The 18,236-nt window shown below is 43.1% G+C and overlaps 1 protein-coding gene across 5 annotated transcripts in view; it reads right to left on the bottom strand.

Annotated features, from left to right (window-relative positions):
• Positions 1-3,786: 3,786 nt before the first annotated feature.
• The window catches only part of znf536 (zinc finger protein 536), a 230,425-nt gene continuing 215,975 nt past the window's right edge, over positions 3,787-18,236 (bottom strand). For all 5 annotated transcript variants that reach the window (XM_030090211.1, XM_030090202.1, XM_030090218.1 and 2 more), the window contains one exon: positions 3,787-4,047. In XM_030090211.1, the coding sequence (XP_029946071.1) occupies positions 3,803-4,047 (245 nt within the window). In that variant the 3' untranslated portion in view covers positions 3,787-3,802. The remainder of the gene's footprint in view (positions 4,048-18,236) is intronic.

Raw genomic sequence — 18,236 nt, 5'->3', positions numbered from 1 at the left:
GCACGAATCTGAAACTGTGGAGACATTTTGAAGCCACAGCACTATCGGTTTGGATACTGAACTCTCCTCATTAGCAATGTTCTTCCACTTCCTCTTTCTTTCTCTTCACTTTCTCTACTTTCTGCACATGTTTTAAATACCACCATTGGAGTTTTTCTTCCTGGTGCTCAACTTTTGTTTTATGGGTCTGCCTTTCTTTTCCTCACACTATTAAGTGTGAAGTTTGAAAGTCTGGACTTTTATTTTTTGAAAGTGAATGTTTCCATTCAGGTTAACCCTCCCGTTGTCCTGGTGCCTAATGTGACCCAGTTTCTAAGGATCAATACTGTCATTACTGATTGAAATTTAAGGGTATTTAGTAAAATCATGGTCTTTATTATATAGCCCAGCTAAACTGAGCTGATTCATGATTTGCTTTTCAGACTCTGATCAAACACATTCATAGACAAATTGCCTTCCCTCCTGATCATATCCTAACCCTGACCTGAACTGAGCTCCAGCTTTCCACCAAACCACATGTCAACCCAAGAAATGAGTGAAGTCTTGTGTGGTTTTTCGTTTTGGACCCCAACAAGATAAACAGGACACTTTTCCTGGCTCAACAACTTCCCTAGCCCTGAACCTAACCCTGACCACCGTGACCTCATCCTCACCATAGTATACAGTAACTTTAGCAAGTCTTTAACAAGAAAGAAATTGGTTACTTTTTTTTAATTGATTGTTTTTTGGGTTTTTTTTACACAAAAACACCAAATTTTTAATGTGAACTTTGCAACATCAAAAACACAAAGACTTGGATTCTTCTGCTGAAAGAATCAAAATGCAGTGTATTTTGGTGACGATGATCTGGATTGCCCTACAGAATTCCTTCGTCTGTCCATCCTGAACCAAGATCAGGATGTTTATACAACAGTCCCTTAAACCTTTGACAGATGTCAAGGCCTTGATAAAAAAAAAAGAACTAAAGTAATCAGCATGCATGCCTGAAATTTAGATTTCATTTAAACCAGTGCTTCACAATTGTACATTTACAGCTGAAATATCAAGTTTGTGAAGTTTAGAAGAAATCATTGATCAGTTTAACATGCGGACAATAGGAGGGTTATTGGCAAGATTAGGCAAGTCTGTGTGTGTGTGTGTGTGCGTGTGTGCGTGTGCGTGTGTGTGTGATATAAAGGCTTTAACATCCCTGGGTTTATCCCTTCCGACATCCCAGAACGAGTGTTTGTGTGCAAAGAAACTGACTTTGTAAAAGTCCACATGGTTTCACTTTATCAAAAAATCATTAACAACTCCTCCTCCCCTTCCTCCTCTTCCTCCTCTTCTTCTTCTTCCTCCTCAGCCCTCAACACCCAACCACCAACACGCCGTACTTAATCTCCTCAGCGGACAGTAACCAACAGCTCCCAATGCAATAAACTACAATAAAAGCTGATATTTTTTAAATTTTTCAGCCCCGACTAGATAAAACCATTCTGCTCTTAATGCGTTGTGTTGTGTACTTCCCCTGGGGAGCAAACACAAGACCATATGTACAGAAAAACAAGACTAATCTGGTATAGAAAAGGTAGTGTAATTAGACTCAAGAGGCAGGATGAACTGAATGATGATCTAATGCTGCTTCTTTACAGGAGGTGGTCGGAGGAGAACGATACCCCTGCTATTCATCTGACATTACGCTGAAGAGCGAGGGGTTTTCTATATGTACAGGACGATTATCATTTTCATGTGAAACAACATGAAATCCCCTCTGTGGCCACAGTATCATGCTGCCAGCTGTCATCTTCTCACCTTCTTGACCAAGATGTTTCACATTCAGCACAGACGCTTCAGGATCATCACTCCTCCCTGTGATCATGATTATCACAGCAAGACAAGGAAGGAATAAAAACTAAACTTGCTACCAGTTTTTTGCAAAATTGCCATTGTGTTTGTGTCATGTATTTGATATTGTGCATTAAATAACTTCATCTCCAGGGAACTGTGCAGTTATATTACAAGTAATGCCAAAAACATTTCTCTTCTCTCCTATAATTTTGCTACATTTTCCAAACTATATTGATGGTAGAGCTTCATCATGTATACTATTTTCAGTGATACTTTAGTCACATCACCCTGTTTTTGGTCTTCATAGTGTGAAGATTCTGCAAGAATTGTGTAAAAACAAGGAGCTACCACAAATGAAGTGGAGCTGTGTTAAAACTGGTGGTTTTCTGAACATTTTCCTTTGTGAACACACAAAAAATAAAAAAAAATGCTCATACAACTGAGGAGAAATCAAGAGCCCACATTCAGCAGCTTCGTTTTCAGAGCAGCTGGAAGTCTGTTGTTGTGTGCCACAGAGATCCACTCATGGGAAATGTATGTGGTCACAGAGACATAATATAATATTACCAAAATAAACAATTTGCCGACAATCTACCTACTTTCCCTCAATTTTCATTCTATGCTGATGATCTTGATTTGTGCTCAGCATGTCTGAAATGTATTACTATTATTATTATGTATTACATTATTATTGTTTTTCTCATGGAATTTCCTCTTTTCACTTTTGTATGTATAGTGTAGAAGAATCTGATGGCTTATAGTGTACATAGTGTACAACGTACAATTTGGGGGCGTGTCCTTAGCCAATAGAAATACTCGGTTCTGCTCACACTATTGTAAGACTCCTTTGACAAAACATTTTCAAATGAAAACTTTAGTAGGGTTTTGTGTTTCTGTTGACACAAACGTTGCTCGGAGAACTTTTTGAAAATGGCCCCCAAGATAGAACTTTCCAAAAATGTAAAAACAACATCACCATGAAGATGGAGCCTCAACATCTGCATCCATACAGGCCTTGAATCTGAGCTGGAAGCCTCAGCTCAGGTTGGTCACGGAGCACGTCAACCAATCCAAACTCCACTCTCAAGTGTTTTTACTTCAGCAGTGTAAATTTCCAGGAGCAAAATTGGCCTTTAAGGCACAAAAACAACACAATAGCTTGTTATTAGTGGAGCTCCAGGAAAGAAAAGCCAAATAAAACAAGAGAAAATGGACAACGTTTGACCTTTAACATGAAAATCTGTACATCTCAGTTTTTTTCCCAGTTTTTTCTACAAGACGACGAAGAGGGCGAATGAAAGCTGCTGGACAGAAGGGGATGAGAGCGGGAGGGGGGGCTCTGACCAGCTGATGGACCCACTTTAACCCCTTGGTGTGAGTCCAGAGTCATGTTTCAGCTGTGAGTCTCTGAATAAATGTGTGTGTGTGTGAGTGTGTGTGCTGTTGAATTGATTTCCTCTGTGATGACAGCTCCAGTCAGGCTGGCACCAGTGCACCCCACCCCCACCACCCTTCTGCCCCCTCCGCCTCCCCTTTCCCCCTCTGGATTCCCCGAACACACAGGCGTGCCACCATCTCCGCCGCTGAAACTAAAACACGCAGCGCTGCTCATCACTCACGCTGGGGGTCAATGGCAGCCGCCGGTGTTGGGTTCTGGCCGGAGTGAGTGTTGGAGAGCCCCTCCTCCACCTCCTCCTCCATCATCAATGCAGTAACAGTTCAGTCAAATCATCTGCATGGATCGTTTTTCCTATAAAAGCGTTGTTTTTAGGGGAAATGTCGTTCTATTGATCCCAAACGAGTCATGAGAGTGTCTTTCCCGTCTCACTCGTGTTTTCTTGCTTGGTAGCTCCGGAAGCGTGTCCCCATTAGCACTGTTATGTTCTTTAGTGAAGTTTCACTGACTATTAACACACATGTAGTGGACTCTCCTGTCCATGATGTTTAGGGCGTGGTCTGCCACCTCGTGGTGGCTTCACTCCGGAGGATGTGACCCTGAAGGCGGCGCGTTACTTCCGACCGGTTGTTTGTCGTACGTGACGCCGCCGTCGTCGCAGCTCTTCTCAGAGCTTTCGGACTCCAGACGGGAGCGTTTGAAGCGTCGGTCCGGGTACTGGCTGTTGTTGAAGGGCATGCGGTGCACACACAGCACGTGGGTCTTCAGGTTGCCCTTCTGAGAGGCGCTGTAGGGGCAGTAACTGCATTTGAATGGTCTCTGGCCTGGAAAGAGAAAGTCAGAGGGAAAAAAATCAGTCTGTTATAAAGTCTCGAGAGTTTAATTCTGTTTACCCTAAAATCCAAAATGTAGAACATTAAATGGCCTCAAATGCATGTCGTTTCACTGAATTACCTGAAATAATCCTACACACACTGAAAGGCAGTTGAACCCAGACTCCAACCAAACTTAATCTTACTGTGAGGAAAGAGTCCTGATCCTCATCAAAAGACAGAAAAAAGTATAGTTTTCCTTTTCAACAGGCTCAATTTTTATTGTTCCAGGCTCATTCATCACATTTGGTCATCAGAAAGTGTTTAATGTTGTTGTTTTCCAGTATTAAGAAATCTTTGGACACACTTCAAGGCTTTTGTGGTCACTGAAAACACAAGACAGATGTGATCAAATCTAATGAAATGTGAATGGGAAAAATTATGAGGGGTGTTTTGAGATTTGACTTGAAAATATTGAAGATGTTAACATCTGGATGTCCAGTTTGAGTCGATGAGAAGAAGAGAGAAACAATCAAGAGAGAAACAATCTCCGTCCCATGGAAGACAGACCTGCAGCAGGTATCGTTTGAACTGAAGCGGAGGAAGGACCTGAATGTATACAAGGGTGTGTATATTTGTTTGACTTTAGTGACGGAGGAAGAGTTTGAGGAGCTTTGAATGAAGCACGGTTTGGAAGTTGATATGAAAATGGACCAGGAGCCTGTAAAGCTGTTTCAGAACAGCAGTGATGTTACTGAATGAGATGTGGAGATGATGAAGACAGCCGAGTTTCTTTAATAAGAATTAGATCGCTATAATACTCAAGGTGGGATGTGATGAGAGGATTGACCTGTGCTGTTAAAGATGGGTGATCGTCGGAGGGAGGTGATATTGCTGTTGAAAGTACGCAGACAGAGTGACGTTATTAATGCATGCAGAAAATAAGATGGTTCTGTGAATTACTTGACCTGAGTGGAAACATCAGCAGTAGAATTGACACTGAGTAATGAAGTCTGTCAGTTTTGGAGAGGCTGGATTTTGTGCTAATAAGATTTTCTGTCATATTTCCATTGACTGAGAGCAAGTTGTGAAAGAAGCAGGTTGTGGGAAGTTAAGAAGGAAAGAAGCGGGAAGTGTTGAGCTGGGATTGAAGGAGACGTCAAGCTGGGTGTCATCTGCATCTTTTCTAAAGATGCTGCCAAGAGGGAGTAGGTAAATAAAAAAGTCAAGTGGCCCCAGCACAGAGCCCTGAGGCACACCACTGCTGAGTGGAGATGGAAAAAATGCAGGGGTGAATAAAATCAAAGATGCCAGTCATCTTGGAAAAGATTGTTTTATGGATGCAGATGGGATCGTCTTTTTATTTCACTTCCAAATTCCTCAGTTATGGAGCCACTTTCTCCTCGCAGCAGTATTTCTTGGTAAAGACTCCTGGTTGTGTGTAAAGGTGGCAGTGTTTGTGTTTGCCGGCATTTAGCTTCAGTCAGTTCTGGAGAATCACGGATCAGAGAGGTGGTCTACATCTTTTTTCAAAGCAATGTGGGACGGGGTTCAGAAAAAAAAAAATGTTTGGAAAGACTGAATGACAGACTAGAGATGGATTTAAGATACAAAAATTTAAAGAAAAACCTCTTCTGGAGTGCTGCTGACCTCCTTATTGAAACAAATACATCTTTGGAAACATGATCCAACACTTATTACGTGGCTGTTTTTGTGCATTCACTGTGTTCCCTCAAGTTCAAAAGTTTTGCGGCCGCCCGAGTCGATATGCATCTTCCTGATGGGGATGCATACGTCTGGGAACACAATAGCAAAGCAGAATGAGGCAAGGGCTTTTTTTTCTCTTTTTTTCCCTCCATCTCCTCGTCGCTGCACCGGCTCCAGCACAAAATGTTCTCACTAGATTGAATCTGATCATCACTGCAGCAAACACAATGGCCCTTAATAGCAGCAGCCGTTTGTTTGAGGGATGCCGATTACACCACCATCATAACCCACTTCACTTAGCTCACTCACTCACAGACAGAGACGGAGAGGGCGAAAAAAGAAAAGGCAGAGCCGAGCAGGGAGGGAGGAAGGTGGAGAGGCAGGATGAAGAGGGGGAGTTTGAGCCCTCTCCAGTACTTTAGAATATTAATAACACTACATTTGCTATAACTCTCATTTTCTTTTTGCCTCCCTTTATCTTTTATTCAATTCGAAATGCTCTAAATCAAATTAACATATGGGGTTTAAAAGAGGCGCTGGAGTAGGTGCAGGGAATATCAATAGGTAGAAGACTAGGAATTAAAAGGAGTCGATCTATTTTCAGCACACACACCGAGTTTGTAAGGTTGAGTCTACTTCCACTGTGAAAAAAAAGAAAAGAAAAACGGACATACATATGCGCACAGGCATGATGCGAGGACACACCGAGGCATCGCAAGATGTGTGAAAGCAGCTACTTTGTGTTTGGCAATCTGACACAGGCTTTGGAGCCTGGCCGGCTTTCTGATATTACATTGTTTGCTTCAGAGCCAGACAAAGGGGATTGCTACAAGTTTGGAGGCTTTGGATGTTCCAGTTGTCTGAATTTCCAGATAAGCCAGTCGGCGGCACACAATGAAGGCCCCTTTTATTCATGTGCGGTTTAATTTCACACTCTCTTACATTACGTTAAGTCCGAGAGGCAGAATATCTCATCCCATTTTACACTTAGGGAGAGCGAAATATGCCCCCAAACAACTCAACTCGTTCCTCTTCTCCCCTTCTCCCTCTCCCTCCATCTCCCTGCTTATTTACTGTTGTGTTCAAAATAAATACAAATCAAGCTGGGTTTTATCTCCAGGGAGATGTTTAGGTAAAATGAGAGAGAATGTGGTTCGAATTGCTCGACTTGAGGGGAAAAGAAAAAAGAAAAAAGTTAGGAGAGGATGTATAAACTTGAGTTAGGGTTCAGATTGAAATTGACTTCTGCAAAGCAACTCAGAGACACACAGGCTATACTTTGCTGTGGATTAAAAATTAAAGAGATGCTTTCTATCTATTGCTCACATGCACACACGCACACACACACACACACACACACACACACACACACACACACGCCATTCTGAGTAGCTGCCATGTAAGAAGCAGCGAAGTTGGATTTTGCTTTGAACCATTTTCCATTCGGTCCAGGAGACAGGATGACCCAGAACATTAGAACCACCGGCAGGTTGGCAGGTGAAGTGAATAACACTGATGCTAAATGTTCTGTTCATGAATGGGAAATACATTCTCCTTAAAACTGGAGATGTTGACAAGGCCTACATCGGAATGGTTCAATGACTGGGTCAAAGCATCTCCTTGGATGCAACAAAAAGTGCATTCACTGTGTTCAAATCACAATAAACAACATATTTCAACCATTCAATAGAGGCCTTCATCTACATTTTGGATAATCAGATGATATTACGTCAAACTAGCACATTCAGGACATCAGAACTGAACGACACATCGATCTTCCTGCTGACAAAGGTCTCACAATACGTAGTGATCTGTCAGCCATATTGAACAGAGGGTGGAGTTTGACCAGACAATGTTTGTTTGTGGCACAAACTGTTGAGAGAAACCACAGGGATGTGCCAGCCTCGTTTTGTCACTGCGCTGCGATTCGCAGCACAAAGATGAAAAACTGGGGAAAAATCAGGGGAAAAGATATATGGAGGAACAAAGGAGGAGAGAAAAGGAGACAGGAAGAAAGAGGAGAAACACGGCTCTTGTTTTCATTAGTGTGGCATTATCTCAGCCTGTTAATTAACCCCCCAAGGCCCTCTGCACGGAGATCAGAGGAACCGGGATGAGGAAGTGGAGAGGAGGGCGAGCACGAAGAGAGTCAGGGGGTGGAGGTGTGTGTGTGTGTGTGTGTGTGTGTGTGTGTGTGTGTGTGTGTGTGTGTGTGTGTGTCCCGACCAGTGCGCTGCAGTGATTTCACCTGCGCTCATAAACACGTGCTTCACCTGAACGCTTTCAAGTGAAAATGCTAAAATGTACTGTATTTTATGTGTCCAAGCTCAGAGCCTTCTTTTTCCTGGTCTAGTGGTGGGAACATGAACCGCTGAGGCCACTTCGATGACAACATGTGACTGAATTCAGCCTGATTCAGCTGCTTCAAGGAGAATTTCTGTAGATGTTCCTTAAATGTGTATAGTTTTAAGCACAACCCCTGAAGCTGAAACATAACCCTACCATCACAAGTTAACATGGTTTAAACATGGTTTCAATTAGATATTTAATGATTTCTTTTCACATGAGATTGACAGCACCCTGTTTTTTGTTTGTTTGAACCCTGACAGACACCATGAGAACAGCCAGTTCTGAGAGTCATACGGTGTTCTACTGTTTGTCCTCCTTTTTTCAGCCACTCTTTCATCCATTCATCTACTTCTTGACGTGCTTCCTGCTCTGAGCGGGCCTGCAGCCGGCACAGCGGAGCTCACACGGCTCTTGGAAGTGTTGTCGCCCCTGCATTTTGTGGGAAGAGCTATCTTAAGACGGCAACAGATGGCAGAGCTGGCATCGAACCGCGTTTAAGGACGGCTGATTCTGGTTGGGAGCCAGCACGTTGTTCTCGATCTTAATGTGTCTGCGTGTCTTCCTCCGTGAGTATTAATAGCGGATTTCAGCAGCTCCTGGATGTGAATCGCTGCCTCTGCGTTGTGTATTTGTGAAAAGTGTGGATTTGCATTTCCTCTGTATGTTTTACACCCACCATCAATCTCCAGGAGCAAACGAGTCGGTCGAGCGTAAAGAGAATATACGTTGTACGTGTTAATATGAGGGAACAAGAATATGAATTCAGAACAAACAGCTTTTAACACCTTCTGCATACAAAAGACACACCTGAAGGATTATGAGATACAGAATTAGAAATACATGCAGTGCCAAGGGACATTTTTTTTTTTATCGGAATCACATAAAATAGAGAAAAGCGACATTTCACGTATTGGAGTCATCTCCAACATCTTCTTCATTTCAGCAGTGCTGGATCGAGTTGAGGTGAATTCTTTGCTCCAGTTGGGTTAAATGCTCTGAATTTCCACTGTTTGAGGGGTTTCTTAGTCTTTTCCAATCTCAAGTTCTTTATGCTCCAGTTTTTTTCCTGGTATCAAAAGTCCTGTGTCAAGTCTGGTTGATTGATGAACACTGAACCGTCAGCAACTCGTAAAAATACCGAAGTATTGTCCAGGCTGTGTTTAGTAAGCAAGTCGAGGAGAGAGGTTTCCATCCCTCTGAGGGATTCCGCCACATGAAAGCCCAAAAAGTGTGGTTCAACAAGCTGCATGAGGGACGTGGAAAACCACATAAACATGGCGTCAATCATGTGATCACCCTCTGTTTTCATGGAAACATAATGCTCTGTGGCTGAACATGAACTGTGGTGAGTACACTGTGAAAAATTCACACTAACCAACAAAAAGGAATGATCTGAAGAGTTTAGAGTTCAATGAGGACAGAGCAGAGAAGAGCAGAGAATCTTAGGAGGATACAACCCTGTATTCATTAAGATTTTTATTTATCCCTTTTTTTTTAATCTCTTTGCAAATATAGGAGGCATCTTCGGGCTCGTCCACATGAAAACAATCCTGTTTTTACAAGGAACAGCTCAGAAATGTATTGTTTTCACGATGGCAGCACTATGTTTCAGTAATATCAAACCAAACTGAAATAAACAAGCAATCTGGTTACAAACGACCATGTGTCTGATTCTCATGTGGCGAAAGCAAATAAAGGTCTGAAAAGCCGCCTGCTTTAAGGCCCCTTCTACACGACAGCGTTCTCCGGTGAAAACATCAAACTTTGTGGTGTTTTTGGTCACAACAGCTGCTTGGAGCCACTGAAAACACAACTTTTTGACAATGGCTCTCAAAGTGCAGCTTGTGGAAGCCTTGCTGTGTAAACAGGGCCTTAAAGCGAAATGAGTCATTTTCATTTCTTCACTCAGCTCTGACGCAGAGATGCCCAGACTGGAAAGATCACTGCTTTCATTAATCCTTTCTTTTCCTCTGTATCACATAGCTTATGTGCAAATGTAGCATCTTACCAACCAAAAATAAATACATTTACATTCCTTCAAACAGCCTGGAGGGAATTCATCCTTCCCTCCCTGTGCAGATTCCCTCTCATGACTTAAGAGCATCTCCCTCGGCGAGCTGGCTTCTTGGTAGAAAATTGGCCTGAAGTTTGGGGAATAGCGATTTGGTCTGTTTCCTGGCTTAACTAGAGAAAACCAACACGCAAATAACACCAGGGGAGGCACTTAAGGAGAGGAGCGGAGCGGCGTGGGGGGGCAGGGCGGGGAGGAAGGGGCTCCTTCAGCTTCAAAGCCAGCTAAAATGTCTCCACCGGGGACCAGGTCCCATGTTAAATACCGAGCTGGATTATTAATTGCTGCACCAGTAGGACCTGTTAATAAGAACCCGGAATAGCAGCTCTTTTCTTTCTGCCTCCGTTCTATTTTCACACTTTATGCTTCTTTTCTGAAGTCGCTCTCTTTTCTTTGTGCGCTCGCTCGGCTTCACGCACCCCTTCACTCTCATTCAGTCATCTGCTGCTCTAGACGTCTTTCACCAATTCACTCCAGCACTTCCTCACTCATGAATACGCCAAATCACTGGATTGGTCCAATGTTTCATCCATTCATTCATTCATTCATTCATTCACAAATGGCATATATATATATGTGTGTGTGTGTGTGTGTGTGTGTGTGTGTGTGTGTGTGTATGTATATATATATGGTTGAGTATGTATATATATACATATATATATATATACATACACACATTAGTTTCACTTTTATCCATTTGATGTTGTGTCTGTTTAGCCACATGCTGTGTGCTGCCTGGAGCTGTGGTTTTATTTATAATCTTACAGGCGACCAGTGCAGTAACACAGTAACACAGTAACAGTAACACACAGTAACACACTCAACACTTCAGCTCACTGTAACATGAAAAACACACACTTCACAGCAGTCAGTAACGGTTTAAAGTTTAGCTCGTTTTAATGACGAAATGTCCCCATGCAAAACACCGAGGAACATTTTCTCGTCTTACACGTTCTCTTCTGTTTCCTTTTAGTTTGTTGAAATGTGGAAATTTACACTCTTCAGAAATCTTCATCCATTCATTCGTCTTCTGATTCACTCACTTACCCTGTCATTTGTAGCATTTCCTTTGTTTTTTGAGGTCATAACTCTCTGTTCGAGCATGCAGGTGTGTGTGTGTGTGTGTGTGTGTGTGTGTGTGTGTGTGTGTGTGTGTGTGTGTGTGTGTGTGTGTAGACGGGACAGTTCCTGTTGAATTGAGGAAGGCCCAATCTGCTGCTGACCTGTCACTGTACACAGATAACGGATGCTCATCTGTGTGAGTGTGTCAGTGTTACTATGTGTGTGTGTGTGTGCGTGTGTGTACCTGATGTCTGCCATCCATGTTTCTCAGCAACAGAGAGAGAGAGAGCAGAGGGAAGAATGGCGGCGGCGCGGTGGGGGTTGATAGATACGCCGGCCACCTGCTTCTCACTCACACTCTGACACAAAGAGCATCGGCTGCTCCGCTGCATTAATCACTGTGAACTTCCTCTGACCTCGACGCGCAGCGATAACGGCTCAAAGTTCGGGAAACAGCCACGAAACACCGAGCAACAGGCGCACGCGTAAGAAGCAAGGGAAGAAAACAAAGAAGAAGAGGAGGAGGAGGAGGAGTGGGAGGTTGGATTCATTTCTTCAGATCGTCCTCTGGAAGAGGTTGATATCTCCAGAGCTGCTGGAATTTGTTCGTGTGGTTTATACAGGTGTGAACAGTTACCCTTCAAACCCAAGGACACACATCAGGATCATGTGTTCCACTGCGATCAGCACCGAGCGTCTGAACGGAGCGCCGACCCCCGACCGGCACACACACATGGACAGGTGGAAGTTCTCAAAACGTCAAACTTAGAGGAACACTGCAACAAACACAACTGAAAAATGATTAGATGTGAGAGAAAATCATCAAAGAAAAGGTTATCTTAAACTACATTAGATTAATTAAACCTTTCAGTCTCACAAGTGAGAAACTGCAGAGAAAAGGAGGAATTTAAAAAAAAAATCATGATAAAGTCAACACAGAAAAGTCAGTGTGGGACAGGTGAGGAAATGTCTCGGTGAAGGCTGAGCTGATTTAAACACACTGAGCACTAGAGAATGATTGGTTGGCATAAACTATAATCAAGCCCAACAAACTGAATTGAACTGAACTGAAAACTCATGAAATATAACGTAAATAAAGGAAACATGACTTTCACTAATAATGTTAAAAATCAGGGTCAATTAGAAAATCAGTTCCAGTGAATCAAATGACTTTTTTATGTTTATCTGACAGTAGAAATGATCTAACACCTGTTAATTTGAACAAAGACGCGCATGAGCTCTTTTCAATGAAATAATTACAGTAATTTCTGTAACAAGTCATCTAAGACTTACAGTTCCTCGACACCTGTTTGCTGATGTATTGATTTTTCTCTAAATGAAAGTATTTGTTGTTTTACAGTCTTTTAGTTACTTTTTTTTAATTAAGTTATTGTAAAAATTTGTCATTGGTATTTAAAAGTTATTTCTTTATTGGAGGAATGCAAAATTGAAAGTCTTAATATAGATTAAATAAATAAAGTGTGTAAGAAATGAAAATGATGAGCAGAATTCAACCTGAAGCTGAGGACTTGATCTGCTGACGCAACTAATAATGGGAGAAACAGTGCAGGAAATCAGCTTTAACACACATGGACGCATGCACGCACACACACACACACACACACACACACACACACACACACACACACTGATTGCCTATCGGTCGTGTTTGCTGGGAGGTGTAAGTGAGACAATCTGTGTCTGAAAAACAGCAACTGTTATCAACAAAAGTAAGCTGTGTGTGTGTGTGTGTGTGTGTGTGTGTGTGTGTAAGCCAGGTGCCCCTCAAGGACTTGCAATTTGTAGAAAACAGGCACAGAGGTTGGGCTGGAAACAGCAGCATTCTTCACGCCGTTCGCTCCTTTTGTCACTTTTGTCTTTATATTTCGTTCCTTGTGTTTGTGTTTTGTGAGTCTGTGAGGTTTAAAGGTTTCAGGATCTGAGTTAATTGAACAAACTGTTAAAAAGTGTGTGTCTGGTCTGTTTGCTCCAACAGTCTGTTCATTTTTCAAGTTTCGAAACTGAATTCTGCATAAAAACTTTCCATAATTCAGAATGAACATGAAGTCCTGTACATTTTTCACTAATGCTTTAGGGTTTTTTATATTTATCATGCATGCGACTTGTACAGAGAATAAGACTTGCTGTGTCTGTTAAATGATACTTCCAGTAGTATAAATGTGTTTATCAACCTCAACTCTGCACGAAGGAATGATTTTCACCTTGCAGTCTACGTTATTTCATGCGCATGACTGTTGTTTGGATCAAGCAGGACCTTCTGAGTGACGCTCAGCTCCACTGATGAAGTCACGTCTTTGTGTCTCTGCACAAACTTTGTTCAGGAAATAAAAACTATTAAACTATTTTAATATTCAAACTATTATTAACTATTAAAGCTTCCATGGTTTGTTCGTGGATGAGTTGTGAGGGGCAGGTGGCTTTAACAGCGATCCTCCACAGCGATCAGCTGGTAAACACGATCACACTCCCGTCTCCGAGTGTGATCCTGCAAACACAATGATCCTCCAAGCAGCTTAAATCCCTGCAGGACCCCCCAACGCCACAACTTCCCCAAAGCCGAGCCACTGGAGCTGTTATTCCCCCCATGGTAAGCTGCCCCCCTCCTCAGATCTCCCTCCGTCATTTCCTCCTCGCCTCCTCCTCCCTCCCCGCCGAGGAAAGCCTATTTGTCCACTTTAAGTGAAATCACTCAATTCTTTCAGGAAGAGACTTTGGAGACCGAGAGAGGCAGAGGGAGAGGGAGAGGAGGAGAAGGAGGAGAGGGAAAGTCAGTGTGTGTGAGTCCACCTTCCAAATAAGTTCCATTAATCATGGGCCAGAGTCTAATGTAACTAATATTTTACAATTAGAGGAGACAAGATGGAGCTGGGGGCCATCTATCTCCCTTACACCACATGATCATCGATTCATAAGAGCTGAGAGAAGGAAAGACGCACACTCACACACACACACACACACACACACACACACACACACACACCGCTGACCCACATGCAAACAGGAACACACCCGTCTAAATAAGCGCAGATGTGAAGCAGGAGGATGAAAATGAGGAGCAAACTGTCACCTGAACATGTGTGAGTTTCTGTTCTGCCAAAAGATACTTTCATCTCTTTTTAAAATAAAAAATAGTAACGTTGCTTCTGATTTCAGGCTGGCGGTCGACCTTTTTCCTCCTCAGACTGAAGACACAAGTTGAGCAGCTTGCAGAGAAGACAAACTGCACGTTCACATTTAGGACTTTAACGGTAACTTTGGACTTCTGGTGTCATATTTTACAAACAGAAGTTTAATCTGCTGCATTTATTTACCAAAGGTACCATTTAAAAGCTGAACCACGTTCTGCTGAGAGTTTCTCACCTCCATCAATCTTTGAATGAAAACTGCAGACGTTGAGAAACTGATGTGGATTTAACTTGTTTTTTGAGCTGCAGCTTCATTTTGAGATTGTTCTCATTAAAAACCACAAAATCTACATATTCATTTTTTAGATAAAACAAACCTGGAAGCACGCCACATTTTCCCAACAAATTGAAAATAAATACCACTGAAACATATTTGCTGATTGTTTTTTGTTCTGTGTCGTTTAATATTTGAACATTCTATTCTATTTATCATTTTCTATTTTCTGTTCAGCAATACTGTGAAAATGAAGAATTTTCCTCTGGGATTAAATGAAGTTTTTTCTTTTTCTGTATACATTTCTGTCAGTCCGAATCAGTTTGAGCCATGTGACCACATAACATGAATTTAATTTATTTATTGCCATCATTACCTTCTTGAGCGTGCCAACCTGTAATATTCAAGAATATCTAAAACACACTTCTAACTGAAAGTGAGGCAAAAATGAAGAAACTTTCTTTGTCAGAGCTTAATTAAGGTGAAAAACTGGCTCAAATTTCTCAGCGAGAAATGATTTGAAGTGAATAGATCTAAATGAGAATATAGATAAGTCTTACGGTTGAAGAAGAAACGATCAACTGACTGATTTTTGTTCCTCTCCGTAGATAAAGTTTTTCTGAAATCCTTTAACGTTCAGAACACATTAATGAAGCTGAATGTTCAGCCGTGTGAGCAGGTCACAGTCTCACACTCCTCACAAGTGTCTGGAATAAAGACAACACACACACACACACACTCGTGTGTGTTTGCAGCCTGTATGAAAAGTAACGGCCTCGCTGCCTGTTCGGAGGATCCAGAGCGGCGTCTCGCAGCGTTTAGAGCGAAAAGCCACTGGATGCAGCCCAGATGTTCTGCAGCCTGCAGGAGGAAAATCACTGAAAACACATAAAAGAGCTTCTGAATTTAAAAGATTTATGTCAGACCGAGTCAGTGAACAGTGAGAAACCCAGTCATTCCTCAGACTGCATTTAATATTATGTTTATGAGAATTTTTTTAGGGAAAATTTTTAACAGAATTGCTTTTTTCAGAAATTACACACAAAAATCATATTATTATTATTATTAATAGTAATAGTAGTAGTAGTAGTAGTAGTAGTAGTAGTAGAATTTGATAATAATAAATATACTGTATGATCAATAGGAGTAAAATAATTCATGTATGTGTTAATTGTAATGGAATCTCTAATTTTATGTGTATTTTGTCACAAATATGTAAAGTGTGACAATTAAAACTGTACTCAGAGATTCATGATATTCAAATTGAGAAGTTTTCTGTAAAGCGGCTCCACAGTTTGTCCTTTTTAAGCATTTTTTTCCTCACAAAATTGCGTCAATGTGATGTAAATCCTTCAAATTCAGAAGAAAACAACTGGCGTCTCCTTGCTGGAGGGTCCAGCTGCACCTTTAGCTTACTTTTCATTTTAAGGAACATAGTCGTGTCTAAGTTTTTTTAACACAGAAATGTATAAATGGCAGGAAGACGAGGGAAACGCATGGCTGAGAAAAGTGATAGAAACAGTTTTAATATTAACTACTAACGCTACAGAGTCTTGTACAAGAGGAAGAAAGGTACTTAAAAAACAAACTGAATTTGTTTGTGCCGGTCCCTCCCAGAGACGCAGCTGAGGGGTGGCAGGGTATCGGGGTATCGGGGTATCGGGGTATCGGGGGTATCGGGTATGGAGGGGCTGCTTCCCTCTGCAGTGACAGAATCCAGCTCTACACCAAAGGCTGGCCTACGGCTCCCTCTAGTGTCCAGACAGCAGCACTGCAGCAGCAGCAGGACAATGTGATGTAAAGGAGAGGAAACAAAAGCAGAACGACGGGTTCATCTGCAGGTCACCATCTGCCTGCTGACCGGCCCCACCAGCAACTGCTGCACCGCCGCAACTGCTGCATGAAGGCAGCTGCTGCAAGACGGTGACTGCTGCAAGACGGTGAACGCTGCACGGCTGCAACTGCTGCACCACGGCACCATGGACTTTACACTGCGCTGCAGCATGCATGCACACACTGGCCACACACACACACACACACACACACACACACACACACACACACACACACACACACAGTCTTGTATTTCTATCCCTGTGGGGACCGTCCATTGACTCCCATTCATGTCTAGCCCCTAACCCTGACCCTTACCCTAACCCTAACCCACACCACAACAAAGCCTAACCCTAAAGAAATGTTTTTGACCTTTTACTTTTTTCAGTAACAACAACATGGTCAAGAAAACACTGTTTCTCCTACTTAGGACCGGAAAAAGGTCCCCACAAGGCACGTCGTTCCACGTTTTGCTATCCTTGTGGGGACATTTGGCCCCGACAAGGATAGAAATACAAGAACACACACACACACACACACACACACACACACACACACACACACACAAATATGGATAAAGACCCTAATTTTTCCTGTTCCGTCTCATATCTACACCATCTCAAACATCATTGTTTTAGCAGTGTGTGTGTGTGTGTGTGTGTGTGTGTGTGTGTGTGTGTGTGTGCGTGTGTGGATATAAACCAGTCAAACTGTTACTTTTCCCAGATGTGAGTTTTATTGGAAACAGACTGGCTGAAATGTGTGCCCCCCCACCCCACCACATCTGGTGCTGGTGTAGCTGATCCATTTAAAAATTAGTCAGGCATTGACCGGGGCAGCCTCCCAGCAGCTTGGACCAGGTCTGGGGGGCCAGGTCTGGGGGGCCAGGTCTGGGGGGCCAGGTCTGGGGGGCCAGATCTGGGGGGCCAGGTCTGAGGGTCCCTGCTGTTAAGGTTACCAGAAATATAGCTCCTCATTGATGCGGTGCAGATCAGGTTTCAGACAGCAGAGGGGCTGGAGGGGGCCGGAGGGGGCCGGAGGGGGCCGGAGGGGGCGGAGGGGGCCGGAGGGGGCCGGAGGGGGCCGGAGGGGGCGGAGGGGGCCGGAGGGGGGCAGTGATGAAAACATGAAATATCTCTTCCTTTTGAAAAGCTTGGAGTCAGCTGAAGCGGTGTGAGGCCGGGTGATTCATGCCGAGGTCTCGCCGTGGACGGGATCTCACACACACGCCGGCCTCACTGTTGTTTCTACTGTTGTGATGGAGGAGCTGCTATTTATGCTCACATCAACAAACCCGCGGACACTCGCACTCAGTTAAACACATCTCGGCCCGGCCTTTAACCCTTGCTTCGCCGCGGATGCCGACTCCTGTGAATACGGCCCAAACGTTTCACACATCTGGGTTTAATGGGGAAGAAAAAAGTTTCAATGAATCAAATGGTAACTTCTGCCTCCACTTGTATCTCGCAGGTGACCGAAGGAAAACCTGCTGTGTGTGTGTGTTCACAGTGGGTGTGTGTGTGTTCACATTTTGGTAGAATCAGAGATGATGGAGAGAATCTGAAGCCTTTCTGAGAGGAAATCTGCAGCTCTGGGTGATTTAAACCTCTTCAAAGCAGAAATATGAACTTCTGAAGATGACACTGAAGGCCACGTCGGCTGATCAGGTTTGGAAGATTCTGGCTCTGTGGTGAAGCGTTGAGCACTGCAGTGCAACAGAGCCCAGGTTCGATTCCACCCTGAAGCTTCCTGTGTGCAG

The sequence above is a fragment of the Salarias fasciatus genome, chromosome 1, assembly GCF_902148845.1.
Source record: "Salarias fasciatus chromosome 1, fSalaFa1.1, whole genome shotgun sequence".
NCBI lineage: Eukaryota > Metazoa > Chordata > Actinopteri > Blenniiformes > Blenniidae > Salarias > Salarias fasciatus.
This window is presented reverse-complemented; position numbering and strand designations above follow the sequence as displayed.